Source organism: Ascaphus truei, chromosome 5 (genome assembly GCF_040206685.1).
Source record: "Ascaphus truei isolate aAscTru1 chromosome 5, aAscTru1.hap1, whole genome shotgun sequence".
Lineage (NCBI taxonomy): Eukaryota > Metazoa > Chordata > Amphibia > Anura > Ascaphidae > Ascaphus > Ascaphus truei.
In genome coordinates, this window is record NC_134487.1 from 291,230,360 (window position 1) to 291,245,487 (window position 15,128).

The following is a 15,128-nucleotide window of genomic DNA, read 5'->3' on the forward strand; positions in this document are numbered from 1 at the left end:
ACCCCCATATCTCGTGTTGGCTCTGGAAGGTGACATCGCTGACAGTGCTGAGAATAAGTGGGATTTACTGCTTTCTACTCTACAAGACTGGGAAGTGGAAACTCCAAAGCCTCCCCATGGCAGCTCTCTATCTATGCCCAACGGAGGCATCCATCATTCCGTACAACGAAATCCCCACCCACTACTGCTGGGCAACCCTTACTTCCGCTACCGCCCAGTGACGTCACCCTGACTCCATCCACCTCTTCACCCAACAGAGCGCATGCGCCGTTGGTGCTCTGAAACCCGGAAGAGGGGGAACTACTTCCTAGGCACACTGCATGGGACTGTGTGGAGAGGTCAGACAGGTGAGGAGAGGGGCTGCATGGATCTGTGGGTAGTGTTAACCGCTGCACTGCCGGGAAAAGGGGCTCTTTGCCATTAACTCCTTCGCTGCCACAGCCTGCACATTTCGTTAACCCCTGCGCTGACAGACTACTCATTAACCCCTGCACTGACAGGCTACTAATTAACCCTGGCCTGCTCCTAATTAACCCATGCACTGCCAGACTACTCATTAACCCATGCACTGCCAGACTACTCATTAACCCATGCACTGCCAGACTACTCATTAACCCATGCACTGCCAGACTACTCATTAACCCATGCACTGCCAGACTACTCATTAACCCATGCACTGCCAGACTACTCATTAACCCATGCACTGCCAGACTACTCATTAACCCATGCACTGCCAGACTACTCATTAACCCTGGTCTGCTCCTCATTAACCCCTGCACTGACTGACTACTGCTCATTAAGCCTGGCCTACTCCTCATTAATTCCTGCGCTTGCAGACTGCTCCTCTCATTAACTCCTGCACGGGAAAGCCCCTCTCTGCCCTTAACCCTGCATTTACAGGGGCTGCTCCTCCTGTATCAGTAATCCTTGCACTGTCAAATCTGCTTTAATGTATCAAAAACGCATGCGGTGCCAAGTGCTGCTCCTCGCTATAAGCGGATAATTGTATTTAAATAGCACAAACCGTGTGCACAGCACTTTACTAAATTACAATACACGTAAAAATAAGGTACCAAGCGTGGACTGCAGTCAATGACTGTCAGGAAAACCTAGTCACGCTATCAAACCATATACTGTATTTCATTGAAGCCGGTTGGTTGCTGCTATCAGACACTTTAAAATCCCATTCTTCTGTAACTTTGTCACAAAATATGATGTACCCTAAACTCCTAACATATCAATAGGGTCGCATTTTACTGTAGAATTACTCATTTGCAGTAAAGCAATATTTTATGCGAAAACACATGATGTGCCGTTTTCAATACACTGCAAGGAAAAATTCTCGTTCTACTAATCGTGTCTCGCTGCAAATATGATGGGTAATTACTTCTCAGTAAAATCCATCAATATGGTGGATATTTAACATAGAATCTTTACTTCAAGTAAGGCAATTACAGCAATTTTGGACAGAAAAGCGTTGTTTATTTACAGGAAACATTTTCCATTTATGACCTAGTTGTGCTGTCACTTTTAGCCAATTAAATACTTTTTAAAAAAAATGAAAAATACTTTATTTTTTGTCCCATTGCAACACACACCTGTGGTTTAACAACTCCCTTCCCTTTTGGTAGAACAGAAGGCCAATTTCTGTAGGAGTAACTACTGTATATAATGGTCCTTTGCCTCCTCCTGGTCAGTGTTTTTCTTTCCTTCCTAAAGATAAGATGGCAGCCAGTTTATTTTATTTTAGGATTCTTTTTTCTTTTGGGGGCTTCCACTGGGAAGTGACCTGGGATCCTGTAGATATTGGTGGTTTCAAGCTAGAGCAACACACATTGTTTATAGCTTGCTAGCTGGAGGATTGGACCAGAGTGCAATCCACTCCAAGGACCACGCATAGTGGGGCAGAGTAGGAGAATCCTGTCCACCAACTATGCATTGTGATCTGGTGTCAAGGGCATGAGGGAAATAATTATCCTCCATCTGGGGACCCAACGGTAGCACTGCAAAACTCTTGGGTAGCTGGCGCACTAAAAAAACCTAGATTGAATGGGTTGTCCTGTTCATCTGTTCTGGACGTAGGTCCGGAATTAGGGAACAGTCCTCGGGCTCGTCTGTCTCGCGTGGCCTATGTGGCAGTGGGCTCCTGAAGGGTACCTTCCCCATGCCGGACGCGATGCAGGCCCCTTTACCAGCGCACGGAGGTTTGAGGGTATTGGTAGCATCACCGGAGAAGGTCGGGCGCTACTTTCACTGGTGTTTTTTCGGGTTCTCGCTGTTCCGGAAGTCTGAGGTTTTTTTTGCCAATTGGGAGAAGAGACTATTTTAGGCATTCCGGACAGCAATTGGGTTGCCAGTACAACACAGCTCATATGGTACAAGGTATGTTTTGATTTTCATTTAGTTGGGTTACCTACTATTTCATGTCTTCTGTGCAGGAGACTGTGATGGAAAGCAGTTAGGACAACAAGTTCATTGAAGTCCCTACTGAGGCGAAATAAAAAAAAGCTAGTTTGTTGGCTTGTGGGGTGCCATTACCTGTTAAGTGCAGAAATAAATTATGCCAGGCTTGCCTTAAGAAGGTATCTCCCAAAGGGCTACTTCTGGAGGTGCTGGAGATCGGCTATGCAGGAGACCTTTGAGTCCCTTAAAGAAGCACCTTGTACTCCAGTAAAAGAGGAACCAGCTGGGGTTATCTGGAGTCATGTGCTCCCTCTTCAGAGTCTGGTTTGGAGGATGATTATGAATATTTGTCTTCCTCTTCAGAAGGAGAGTCCAAGGAAGAATGTTTTTTTCCTTTAACCCCGTTGATGAGGATAAACTGAATAAAACCAGGCGGTAGGTCATGGAAATCAAAGATTCCCAAGTACCTCCTAACAAGCAGGACACTATGTTGGTAGGCTCTCGCAGGAAATTAAGGGTGTTTCCGCTCCATTCATCAATTATAAATATGTTCCAGGAGGGTGGCATAGGCCAGACAAAACCTTGTTATCAACACAGAGATTTTAATTGATGTATCCTTTTTTTACAGAAGGATTCCTAAGTTTGGTACAATGCTCCTAAAGTAGGTCCACCTGTTTCCCGTCTGGCAAGGAAAACAACCATCCTATTACAGGATGTTCAGCAATTAAAGATGCAATGTACAAAAAGATGTATTGCAACTTTAAAGAATACTTTTTTGATATCAGGAGCAGCCTGCAAACCAGCAATGGCCACATCCTGTATTTCCAGGATCTAAGGGCTTGGCTAGTGCATTGGGAGAAGGATCTCTTTGCTGATGTTTCTAGACACAACATTCATAACTTTCCGAACCAAGTTAATATCAATTTTCCTTTTGTGGTGCCTGTTTTTACCTTGTCAAGCTCACGGTGAGAGAATAGGCCGTTTTGGCATTGGCGAGAAGGGCGCTATGGCTAAAGCCATAAATGGTGGACATGGCTTCCATGAATCATCTTTGCTCAATTCATGATTTTACTTTATTTGGTCCAGAATTGGAACGTATTGTCTACAAAATAACTGGCGCTAGACGTACATACTTCCCGTAAGACCAGAAGACATTTGGCAGACCGTTGTTTTAGTTTCTCCAGGTTTGCACCCTATGGATCTATACTGCCCAGACCACCCACAAGTAATTCTCTATTGTCCTTTCATGTGCGACATACCTTTCTGAAGACCAGGAACCAATAGCTCCAGTCTTCACAAAGTAAAAAAGATTCTGATCACTCCCAGGGGATCAAGGACGATATTACGGTTTGGGGAAGCTTGAGATTCTTTGCTCACCTATGACCAAGTGACCTCAAACCAATGGGTCTTCAGACAGTTACTCTAGCGTTTCCCAACCTGGGTGCGACGAAGCCCTGGTGTGCCATGATCCTCTGCCAATGGTGGCGTTCCAACAAGGGAAAACTGCTCGCTGAGCACGTCCTGGGCTACCTTGAGACAGAGGTTATTATCCACTTCTATTAGCCTGGCACAGAGGAGCAAGGAGGCTCTCCAGTTCAGACAGTGCAGGACATGCCGGCTGGAAAGCTGACATGGTTGAGGTGTGTGGGGAAAATGGGAGTAAAGAGTGAGGGCTTTGTATAGGGAGGAGAATATGATGGGTTTTTTTGTGGGGTGTGGGAAGTAAGAGAAAGAGGGTGATTATGATGTGTGAGGGTGAATGTGGAGTGCGTAAGGAGAGTGGTGGATGTGTACTTGTGAAAAGGAAGGTGTGTGTTGCGTGTAAGCGAGGAGGGGATGAGTGAAGTCTGAATAGCAGGGGTGCCCCAAAATTTAAAATAACTGCTTAAGGGGGGACCCTACTCAAAAAATGGTTGAGAACCACTTGGTTACTCCAATAGAATTTCACGACTTCCCACCACAAAAGTATGTTCTGTGAGCAACGTCGCCCTGTCCCACCATGAAGGAAAAAAAGTGATTCTGGCAGTGGTTAACAACCTACTGCCTTAAAACATTATCCATTATCTATCCAAGTTAACTTTAAGGGGATTTATTTCGGTTTTTTTTCCCCCCCGAGGAAAGCTTTGGGAGGGTTCAGCGCAGTCCAGGACTTGATAGAATTCAACAAGCATACAGTTTACAATTGTTTCAAGAAGGAAACGGTGATATCAGTTTACAACTGATGTATTTTTATGGTTGGACTGGATCTACTGGGCACATCGACGCCAAGGGTACTTCCAAAAATCTTGATAGTGTTGGCAGCAACCTTGAGACAAGATAGTATTGTGGTAATCCCATTCCTGGATGACTGGATGCTAAAACAGAGATCAAGAGATCAATTAAGATCAAATATTTCAAAAGTAGTAGAGTTCCTAACAAAGGATGGATCATCAACTGAAAGAAAAGCAACATGGTCCCATCTCGAAGGCTGTAGCTTCTTGGTCTGGCATTTAATACCAGCCAAGAGAAAAACTTCCTTCCATCTGATCAGAAAGATCAGACATTCGGCTTCCCCGACAGCAAGAAGCTGTATGAAACCTCAGGGCTTAATGCCAGCCTCTAGAAACCTTGCCCTGAGCAAAAAAACGTGTACGTCTTCTCCAGAGGTGTTTTGCTAAGATGGAGCAAGCTTGTCTCTGCATCACAGGACAAATGCCAGTCAGGATAGGGAGCACATTAAAATCCGTATTCTGTCTAGGATTTTTTAAATTTCCCAGACAGCATATTACTAGCCAACATTTAGGGAGATGAAAGCAAGCTCTTTAGCAATTTCCACTTCCAAGACTTGCATCAAAAGACGGGGGAAACATAAGTGCCGCAATGTTGAGAGACGTGAACCGCCTCCTGGAATGGGCAGAAGAACATTTTCACCTTACGGTTTACCAGTCAATCTGGTAGGGTTATGCATACATTGTAAACTGATTTTTGTTACTGTTATATGTTTTTTATTCACTTTTTATTAGTGAATAAAGTTTTCAATATTAACTTTTAGTCAGGTGACATTCAGGGCCAATGAGGATGGACGTTGCATCCGCGAGACTCTCTTTAGAGTCGCAGGTTGATGATGTCTCTCTCAGCAATGAATGGCGCCAAAAGGTAATTATAAAGGTGTGTGGTTTTGTCTGTACCCTACACCTTGATAAAGTACCAGCGCACGAAACGCGTAGGTGCGTTTTCTTTCACCTTATCCATTGTGAGCTAAAACAATAAATATCTATTTGGAGTTGCCCTAATATTTTTCATTGTTTTCATTCCTTGGACTTTGGCTGTGGTCCTGTACCTTTACACTTCTTCCTGGCTACTTACCAATGGACTCTGCGCCCCCCGGAATGACTGGATTACACTGGCAGACTGTTGGCAGCTAATGGGCCCTGTATCACATTACCTTATGCTGATTCCTCATAGCATTATCCTTATGGAGGAAAGTATTGTAGCCAATTATTGTGGTTGTCAAGTGGACACCATTAGGCCCTTATCTCTCCTGGGCTATATATATTATATGGACTGCCTTATTTGGAATATCTACACAGCACTCAATCTAACATTATTATTTGAATAGAGTATATGTGTGGTTTCTGAGCACCATCTTCCAATCAAACACAATGCTTGTGTATCTACCAGGTTAAATCAACAGCATGGAGAAAGTCTGACAAGCTGTTCTGTTCACTGAGCCCTGGCGCGGACAATCGGCTTCCAGAGACCTGTCTCAAGATGGTTGAAGTCTATAATATTTGAAGCATATAAGCAGAACATACAGAACCCCTGTAAGCTCATATTGAACCCCCCAAATAACCACAACATATATATATATATATATATATATATATATATATATATATATATATATATATATATATATATATATATATATAAAATCAAAAAATAAATAGATGATACCGTTCTGTGGCTAACGAAATGCTTTTATTTGTGCGAGCTTTCGAGATACACTGATCTCTTCTTCCGGCGATGTTACAATGAATGAATGAAGCAAGGATAACTTGAAAACAGTGTCTCTTGGAATGTTATCTGTGCTTGTCCTTCCCCCGGTGTGGACTGTTTTCAAGTTATCCTTGCTTCATTCATTGTAACATCGCCGGAAGAAGAGATCAGTGTATCTCGAAAGCTCGCACAAATAAAAGCATTTCGTTAGCCACAGAACGGTATCATCTATTTATTTTTTGATTATTGAAGCTCGGCTAACACGGTACTGATACCTCTACATGTATATATATATGTGTATATATATATGTATATATATATATATATGTATATATATATATATGTGTATATATATATATATATATATATATATATATATATATATATATATATATATGTGTGTATATATATATATATATATATATATGTATATGCAATTCAGAGTGCTTTTCCTGGTATTGTACAGGTTTTACAGAGTTTGAAGCCGGATGGCTTACTCGCTTTACCGGGCTATCTTCTGCTCCTCCTTACATCTTAGCTCTTAATTTCTCGCTATACACCATCCCGATTCTTGCGTTCGACTCAAGGATGTCTTCTGTCTACCCCCTTTGTATCCAAAGCCCTCTCCTGCCTTAAACCTTTCTCACTGACTGCCCCACACCTCTGGAATGCCTTTCCCCTCAATACCCGACTAGCACACTCTCTATCCACCTTTAAGACCCATCTTAAAACACACCTGCTTAACGACGCATATGAGTAGCTCTGTGGCTGATACTTTACACCTCATACATAAACCTTGGCCCCTTGCAGACGCACTGTTACCAGGACGCCCTTCTACTGTCTACGTTCTTACTACCAACCAATTAGATTGTAAGCTCTTCAGAGCAGGGACTCCTTTTCCTAAATGTTTCTTTTATGTCTGAAGCACTTTTTCCCATTTTATGTGTTATTTATATGATTGTCACGTGTATTACGGCTGTAAAGCGCCATGTACATTAATAGCGCTAAATAAATAACGACATACATACCAAAAACTTTCCATGCCTGGGGAAGCAAGGTGTTCACTGCTTGGAAATGTGAACAGAAAGCTCTGACCTTGGAGATGTCTGTAGAAATGCAGTATTTCTGCAAGTGTACATGACTGCATATACACACAATGCTCATCGCTAATTGTATAACACAATCCAGAGTCTATACATTTTGTGAACTTGTTTGTGTGACTAAGAAACCAGTATGAGGTTACTCCCAAAATGCTACATTCTCAGTATCACGTAGGCCTATATTTACTTAATGATGCTAAGCCATAAGGCATTTGTCTCCAGTTTGGTGTCCTGAATTACTGGATCTTTTAATTATGTGTATGAGTGTCCGTCCTGTTGTTCACCCCATTTTTTGTATTATTCAAATGGATTTTATTTACGCACACCCCACCAGTGCCGCTCAGTCACAGGCGAATGTTCTTCAATAGATTTTTCTCTTCTCTTCCCAACACTAAGGTGATAGAATAGGAGAATTAACTCCTATGGAATGCTCACAGGGAACTTCCATGTATAGAAATGTCCTTATATCACAATTGTCTTTCCAGAAACAAACAGCATGCTTGAAATCAGACCTTCCAATCAGTAATATCACTTGCAGACCCTTAAAAGCCACTCTGTGTGGATTCCCACTAACCTTTGTTGTAGGTATATCTTGTATGGGTGTCGCTGGCTAAAGGTACAATAATGCAGTAAATTGGATAAACTCGCATGAATAATTTGCTGGAGGTCCAGGTGCTGTTGAGCGTGCTCCTACCGATGGAGTGTAAGATGCAGGAATTCATGGATGGCGGTGCAACTGCCTTGGAAAAAAGAGTACTCTTTGACAAAGGCCCTTGCGGCAGAAACGCGTCAGAGTGCTTGCTGTGCTGTTTTTTATGTGCCAATAAACTTTTGTACCCAGTATCCTGCAATCTTTGGTCCCACGCTTTTTTCCAAGGCAGTTGCACCGCCATTCATGAATTCCTGCATCTTCCCAACACTACAATTGTATGTATGTATGTATGTCTTTATTTGTATAGCGCCATAAAATGTACATAGCGCTTCACAGTAGTAATACATGTCATATAAATAGCAAATATAAATAACACATCATGGGAATAAGTGCTTCAGACATACTGTAAAAGTAACATTAAGGAAGGAGTCCCTGCTCCGAGGAGCTTACAATCTAATTGGTAGGTAGGGAGAACGTACAGAGACAGTAGGAGGGAATACTAGTAAGTGCGTCTGCAGGAGGCCAAGCTTTGTGTCATGTGTCCATGATTATCCAGTGCTACTCATATGCTTCTTTAAGCAGATGTGTCTTAAGGTGGGTCTTAAAGGTGGATAGCGAGGGGGCTAGTCGGGTATTGAGGGGAAGAGCATTCCAGAGGTGTGGGGCAGAAAGTGAGAAAGGTTTAAGGCGGGAGAGAGCTTTAGATACAAAGGGGGTAGAAAGAAGACATCCTTGAGAAGAACGCAAGAGGTCGTGATGGTGCATAGCGAGAAATTAGGGCTGAGATGTAATGAGGGGCAGAAGAATGTAAAGCTTTAAAAGTGAGCAGTAGAATTGAGTGTGAGATACGCGATTTAATCGGAAGCCAGGAGAGTGATTTCAGCAGGGGAGACGCTGAGACAGATTTAGGAAAGAGTAGAGTGATTCTGGCAGCAGTGTTTAGGATAGATTGTAGGGGAGACAGGTGAGAGGTAGGAAGGCCGGACAGCAGGAGGTTGCAGTAATCGAGACGTGAGAGAATGAGGGCCTGAATCAGAGTTTTAGCAGTTGAGTAACAGAGGAAAGGGCGTATCTTTGTGATATTGCGGAGGAAAAAGCGACAAGTTTTAGAAACGTTTTGAATATGAGAGGAGAATGAGAGAGAGGAATTCTGTTGAAAGTGCCTGGCTAACATAATCTTGTAACCTTGGAGGTTGTTCGTCAGTCTATCCATGATCTGATTCGATGGATTGAGTTCATAGGGCACATTATGATCCATTCACTTTAATGGTCCCATGAGGTGCTTTTACATCTTAGAATATATGCCCCTTAAAGGAGCTATCCAAGCCAGTGTTTTTTGTTTTGTTTTTTAAGAAGGGGGTCTCCGGAGTTGAACTCCGTTAACTTCAGCCCCCTGCTTCTAGAGATTCGTAGGGGGTGCCGGCATCCCTCTGCTTTTTAAAGCTCCCACGTGACGCAGGCCAATAGGAAGCCGGTACCGGATGACGTCACTTCCTGACGGCTTCCTATTCGCCCCGCACCAGCACTTACCGAGGTAAGTATCTCCGGAAAAGGGGGGGACCCTGCAGCTGAAATTAACGGGGGTTCAGCTCCGGAGACCCGCTACTTCAATCATATTTTAAAAAAAAACTCTGCCGGCTTGTCGCTCCGATTTTAATGTGTTGTTGTCTTCTAAATGTGTTGAAGAGAATTGCAGCATAAAGCCGGGCTATAAAACAGCTGAAAATGTGTGTCTCGCTCTCTTTCTCTGTGCCGCTCGCTCTCTCTCTCTCTCTGTGCCGCGCTCTCTCTCTCTCTCTGTGCCGCTCTCTCTCTCTGTGCCGCTCTCTCTCTCTCTGTGCCGCTCTCTCTCTCTGTGCCGCTCTCTCTCTCTGTGCCGCTCTCTCTCTCTGTGCCGCTCTCTCTCTCTGTGCCGCTCTCTCTCTCTGTGCCGCTCTCTCTCTCTCTCTCTCTGTGCCGCTCTCTCTCTGTCTGTGCCACGCTCTCTCTCTCTCGCCGCTCTCTCTCTGTCTGTGCCACGCTCTCTCCTCTCTCTCTCTCTCTCTCTCTCTCTCTCTCTCTCTCTCCTCTCATCTCTCTCTCTCTCTCTCTCTCTCTCTCTCTCTCTCTCTCTCTCTCTCTATCTCTCTCTTCCTCTCTCTCTCTCTCTCTCTCTCTCTCTCTCTCTCTCTCTCTCTCTCTGTGTGTGTGTCGCCTCTCGTTCTCTCTGTGCTTTCGATACTTGTTTTGTGAGGAGAAAATCTAAGTGTGACCTGCATTATTAACTTGCCAGAAGTTTATTTCAACACTCAATAACTGATCTGTTTGAGCCCCGGAGGCTATGAGAAGATAGGGGGTAAGCTGCTGCACACCATATGATCAAAAGACTTTCATAATTACTGGTGCTCTTGTACTGAGGGGTAGCCTGCTGGAGACCCAAATAGTTTCTGGAAGCAAAGAATAACACAGAGGCATCCTTGCCTCGTGTCGTTCTTTGCTTCCTGAACCCCAGAGGCTGACATATTTTCCTAATGCAGTGTGGGGGAAGGCAAGTTAGAGCTTGATATTTAAGTTCCTTATGGCTACAATAATTGGGGATAATCCCTTGTTTAACAGGTGGGCTGCAGCAGGTTTTTTCCACATTAGATTGAAGCCCTGCCCATCAGTTTTTTATATAGTTTTTTTTTTAATTGTATAAGCGCATATTTAGACAGTGGGTATTTAAATTCAGGTACTTCCTGTCTAATTTATTGACATGACAGTTTGTGTTCTTAAGTCTTTTCTTTTTAAATACCTGTTAGATGCCCCACCTGCCTTTTTATCCCTCATGCGTCAGCGTCTTTATGCCACTTGTGGGTCAAAGATTGATCCATTCTGCCATCTAAGTTATGATGCATTAGTGACAAGTGATAATTACCTGTCAGCACCGGAGCTGTGACTTTTTTGCAATGAGTAATTTCGTAGTTTGCAAGCTTGAAGCTAACTCCGAACATCATAGGTGTTCATCCATTAAATTAGAACATCCGTGTGTGTGTGTATTTTGTAATTAAATTCACGCCAGATAAGCCTTCTGAGGAACCCGTCACATTGCACAAAATGTATGGACCATGCACCGGGGTTAGGATATGAAAATAACGCTCTTTTATTCCATACACTGGTTAAGAGTCATGTGGGGGCCCATATATTACCTGCATTGCACACTCTAGCGCAGATGTATTGCTACAGCACTTTGTTTAGGTATGTGCTGCCCTAAAATCCTGGTTTGTTACTTACAGATGTTCAGACCAGCTGTCGGTCTCGTGGGTGAAGGTTAAAATGCTGCACTCTGCCTCCCACCCCCTCTTCCACGACCCCCAACATATTTAGTAGAGTATCGCTTGACTTGTGCGGGCGGTGGACTCGGGGGGGGGGGGGCGCGGGAGGTGTACTCGGGGGGGGGGGGGGGGGGGGGGGCGACGACGGAGGTGGGGTCGGGGGGAGGCGGGGGAAGTTGGCCACGGGGGGGGAAGCAGGCTGCAGGAGGAGCTGGTACTTCCCCCTCCGTCCCACGTTGGGAGCGGGGGGGGTGGGAGATGCGGGCTGCAGGAGGAGCTGGACCTTCCCCCTCCGTCCCACGTTAAGGGGGGGGGGGGCAGAGCGGGCCCTGCGCATGCGCGCCGGGACCGCGGGTAATCGCCGCCATTTTTTTTTTTTACACTTTTTTTAAAATTTATTTAATTAACCCGCGGGGGCCCGGTACGCCAGTGCCCTTTCTCCCCCCACTGTTTGCGGGCCTGTCTATGGACAATTAGACCGCGTAGCTCCTTCTCTTTCCTCCATGTTCGCCGTCTCCAACTTGTATGCAAGTTACTTATTTTCTGTATGTTTTCTTTCAGGGACTCGCTGTGCCCGCAAAATTCTGGTGCAGCGCTGGGTGCAGCGCTGGGTGCAGCGCTGGGTGCAGCGCTGGGGCTTTTATAAGAAAATATATATTTTCATGGCACAGTGGGATTATAAACATATGAAACTGATAAGTCTCTTTGTAACCCTTTCATTGCCAGATGGGAGTGCAACACCGTTCAGCAGTGAAAGGGTCAAGATTTCTTTGTTTACTACAGATGTAGCCGTTCTCATTGCTCTGGCTGGGGCGTTGCACAGGAAGCACCGCAACAGCGGGGCTATTGCAACTATCGTACTCACTCTAGTGTGTGTGTGTGTGTGTGTGTCTGTGAAACCTTTGTATAACTTCTTTAAAGCAGTAGTCTTACAAAATGCTGGCCCCTCTTGCGCTGAAGGCGTATCAAAAAGTATTGATAGGCTGACTTGTGCTCTATTACTCGCAGGTCGCCATTCCCATCCGCCGTGCCCCGCAATGTCCTCTCTGTCCAGCTATGCCCTGCGGATGTCCCGCCTGAGCGCCAGGATCTTCGGGGAGGTCGCGAGGCCGACCGACAACAGGTCAATGAAAGTGGTGAAGCTGTTCAGCGAGCCGCCTTTAGCCAAGAGAAGGAAGTGTACGACTGGTACCCCCAACACAACGCCTACTTCGCCCTCATGAAGAAGCTGCGATTCCTTGGTCTTTACAGGTAAATCACCGACGTAATGAGCACAGGAACCGAATGTAGCTCAGATAACCCCTCGCTTTACCTTTTTTTTTTTTTTTAAACTGGTTAGAAAACCGACATTAAATACCAGTTTACTACAAAAGGTTACTATGTAATAACTATGTAAAAATGTTAATGTAAAAATCTTAGACTTTTATCTACAGTGCATTTAAGTTACATCATTTGTTCCCATGCGCAGGAAGAAAATTTATTTCTTTGTTTCACCCAATGATGTGTGTCCAGTGCTGGTAATCTGGGATCTGCTATAACATTATAATTGTGGAAGGCTGAACATATTACCTGTGCTTCCTCCCTTTCAGAAGTACTGTATGCTGCTGGTAAAAGGATTGGCCTTACATATATGGAGCACACAGAACAGATTCTGATCCGGGGCGCTTTCACATATTTCACAAAGTTTAGTCCATAGCACAATAAGAAATGACATATATTCAGTGTAGGTAGCTGCTAAACGGATATTACCTTGACGAGGATGGCAGGCTTGAATCATGTTTTGATCAACAGATGAAACCAAATGATTCCTTTGTTACACAGACTTGAGTCTTTTATTGTAAACATGTCACTAGTATATTTTATCCCAAATTTGTAGGAGCGCACGATCTGTTCTTTGTTTTTTTGATATATGTTGTGTGTGTGTGTGTGTACACTATGTGGACGGGTGGCAAGACAGAAGCCATTGCTTAAGACGACATGTGGAAAAAGGTTTTGTGTGTCAGACCAGACAAAAATTGAACTTTTTGGTCTAAATCCCAAGCGCAAACCAAACACTGCACATTACCCATTCAACACATCCCAACTGTCGAGCATGGTGGTGGCAACATCATGTTATGGGGATGGTGCTCTTCAGCAGGAACTCTCAGGAGAAGAGGTGGGCACTGTGTCTGTGGAAGGGGACGACACGCTGTTAATTGCTTTATTCTCCCCTCCGTTCCTGATCATATGATAGAAATGATTCTAAATTTAAATAGAAAGTGAAACACGGCCAAGTTTCAGGCTCCATTGGATCAATTCAGAGGAGCAATTCATGCTTTATTTTTTACCGTTCTTTAACATAGGTTTGAAGCAGGGGGTCCCCGGAGCTGAACCCCATTAATCTCCTCTCCGGGGATCCCCTGTTTTCTGAGATGCAGACCTCCAAAGGGGGGTGCCGGTTATCTCGGCAAAGTTTACAGCTCCTGCGTCATTCAGGCCAATGGGAAGCCGAACCTGCTGACGTCACTGCTTCCTATCGGCCCGCAGGGCGCGGGTGCTTTAAATAGCGGCCATTGCATGAACGCTGCTAGCCGAGTGGAGTGGCTACCGGCACCTCCTACGGAGGCCTGTATCTCCGGAAGCAGGTGGTCCCCGGAGCTGAAATTAATGGAGTTCAGTTCCAGAGACCCCCTGCTTCAATCCTTTATTTACAAAAAATAAATAATGCAATAAACACTTCCAGCTTGGATTGCCTCTTTAACACTAAAAATGCTTCGTTTTGCGACATCCGCAGGTGTGCAGCACCAATATATCAGTAAATAGCCTCCGTGTGTGCAACATACGCTACATAAGTGTCTGTGTGGATTTTTTTGACATGTCTGTATAGAATTGTATGTAGCAAAAAATGGAGAGCTAAGAGTCCCCCAAGACACGTTGTGCATGTAAGTGATTGATTATCGGAGGACTCCTCTTAGCCCTCCATCTTTTTTGCCATGTTACTTTAATCACACATTGCACCCACTAATTATCACATCCAAGATATCAATTAACCGATCCATTCATTACAATACATATCTTGAGTGTACAAAGTTGATCACATCATCCTTTCTAGAATTGTATGTATCCGTGTGTAAGTGACGACGTGTGGTGGGATTAAGGAGCATCCTGGGTTGGCATTAGGGGTCAGCGGCTATAAATGGCACAGGGCACCATTAACCTATTTCCTTCCAGTGGTCAGCAACGGTCTAGGACATTTGGTTGCGGCAAAATGGCTGCGACCAAATCTCCACCGCCGTTTAGCCGCTACTCACCTCGCTGTCTGCCACTTCACCGCCAAGGGAAGTCCATAATCTTACCCCTTACCCTAAAAACCCTAATACTAAAGCTACCCCCTACCCTAAAAACCTTAAGCCCATGCCCTTAACGCCCTACCCTAACCGCTAAATTTACCCTTAAATTAACTTACCTTGGCGAGGCGGCTGAGTGTCCAGCGGCTGCGACGGAGGGAATGTCCTATTTTCCGGTTAACGCCCAGCTTGCCCCGCTGGCAGCAAAAGATTTTAATGATCTGCTTAAAATATGTTTGTAAGTAATCACGTTTTAGCCTCATAATGATTTCCGTGTCAGAGAATAGAGTTCTCATTACAGCGACTCACAGTGTAATATTTATACGCTCTGTTTGTACAATCCCCATTCATGTCTCTTTCCCTCCGTCTGTGACTA

General features: G+C 44.5%; 1 protein-coding gene across 1 annotated transcript; it reads left to right on the forward strand.

Moving 5' to 3' along the window:
- Positions 1 to 228: 228 nt before the first annotated feature.
- MRPS33 (mitochondrial ribosomal protein S33) lies at positions 229 to 12,711 on the forward strand. The gene is given in 3 exon segments (XM_075602631.1): positions 229 to 347; positions 12,435 to 12,593; positions 12,596 to 12,711. Coding segments are annotated over 3 exon segments (330 nt in total). The 5' UTR covers positions 229 to 262; the 3' UTR covers positions 12,682 to 12,711.
- Positions 12,712 to 15,128: the final 2,417 nt, after the last annotated feature.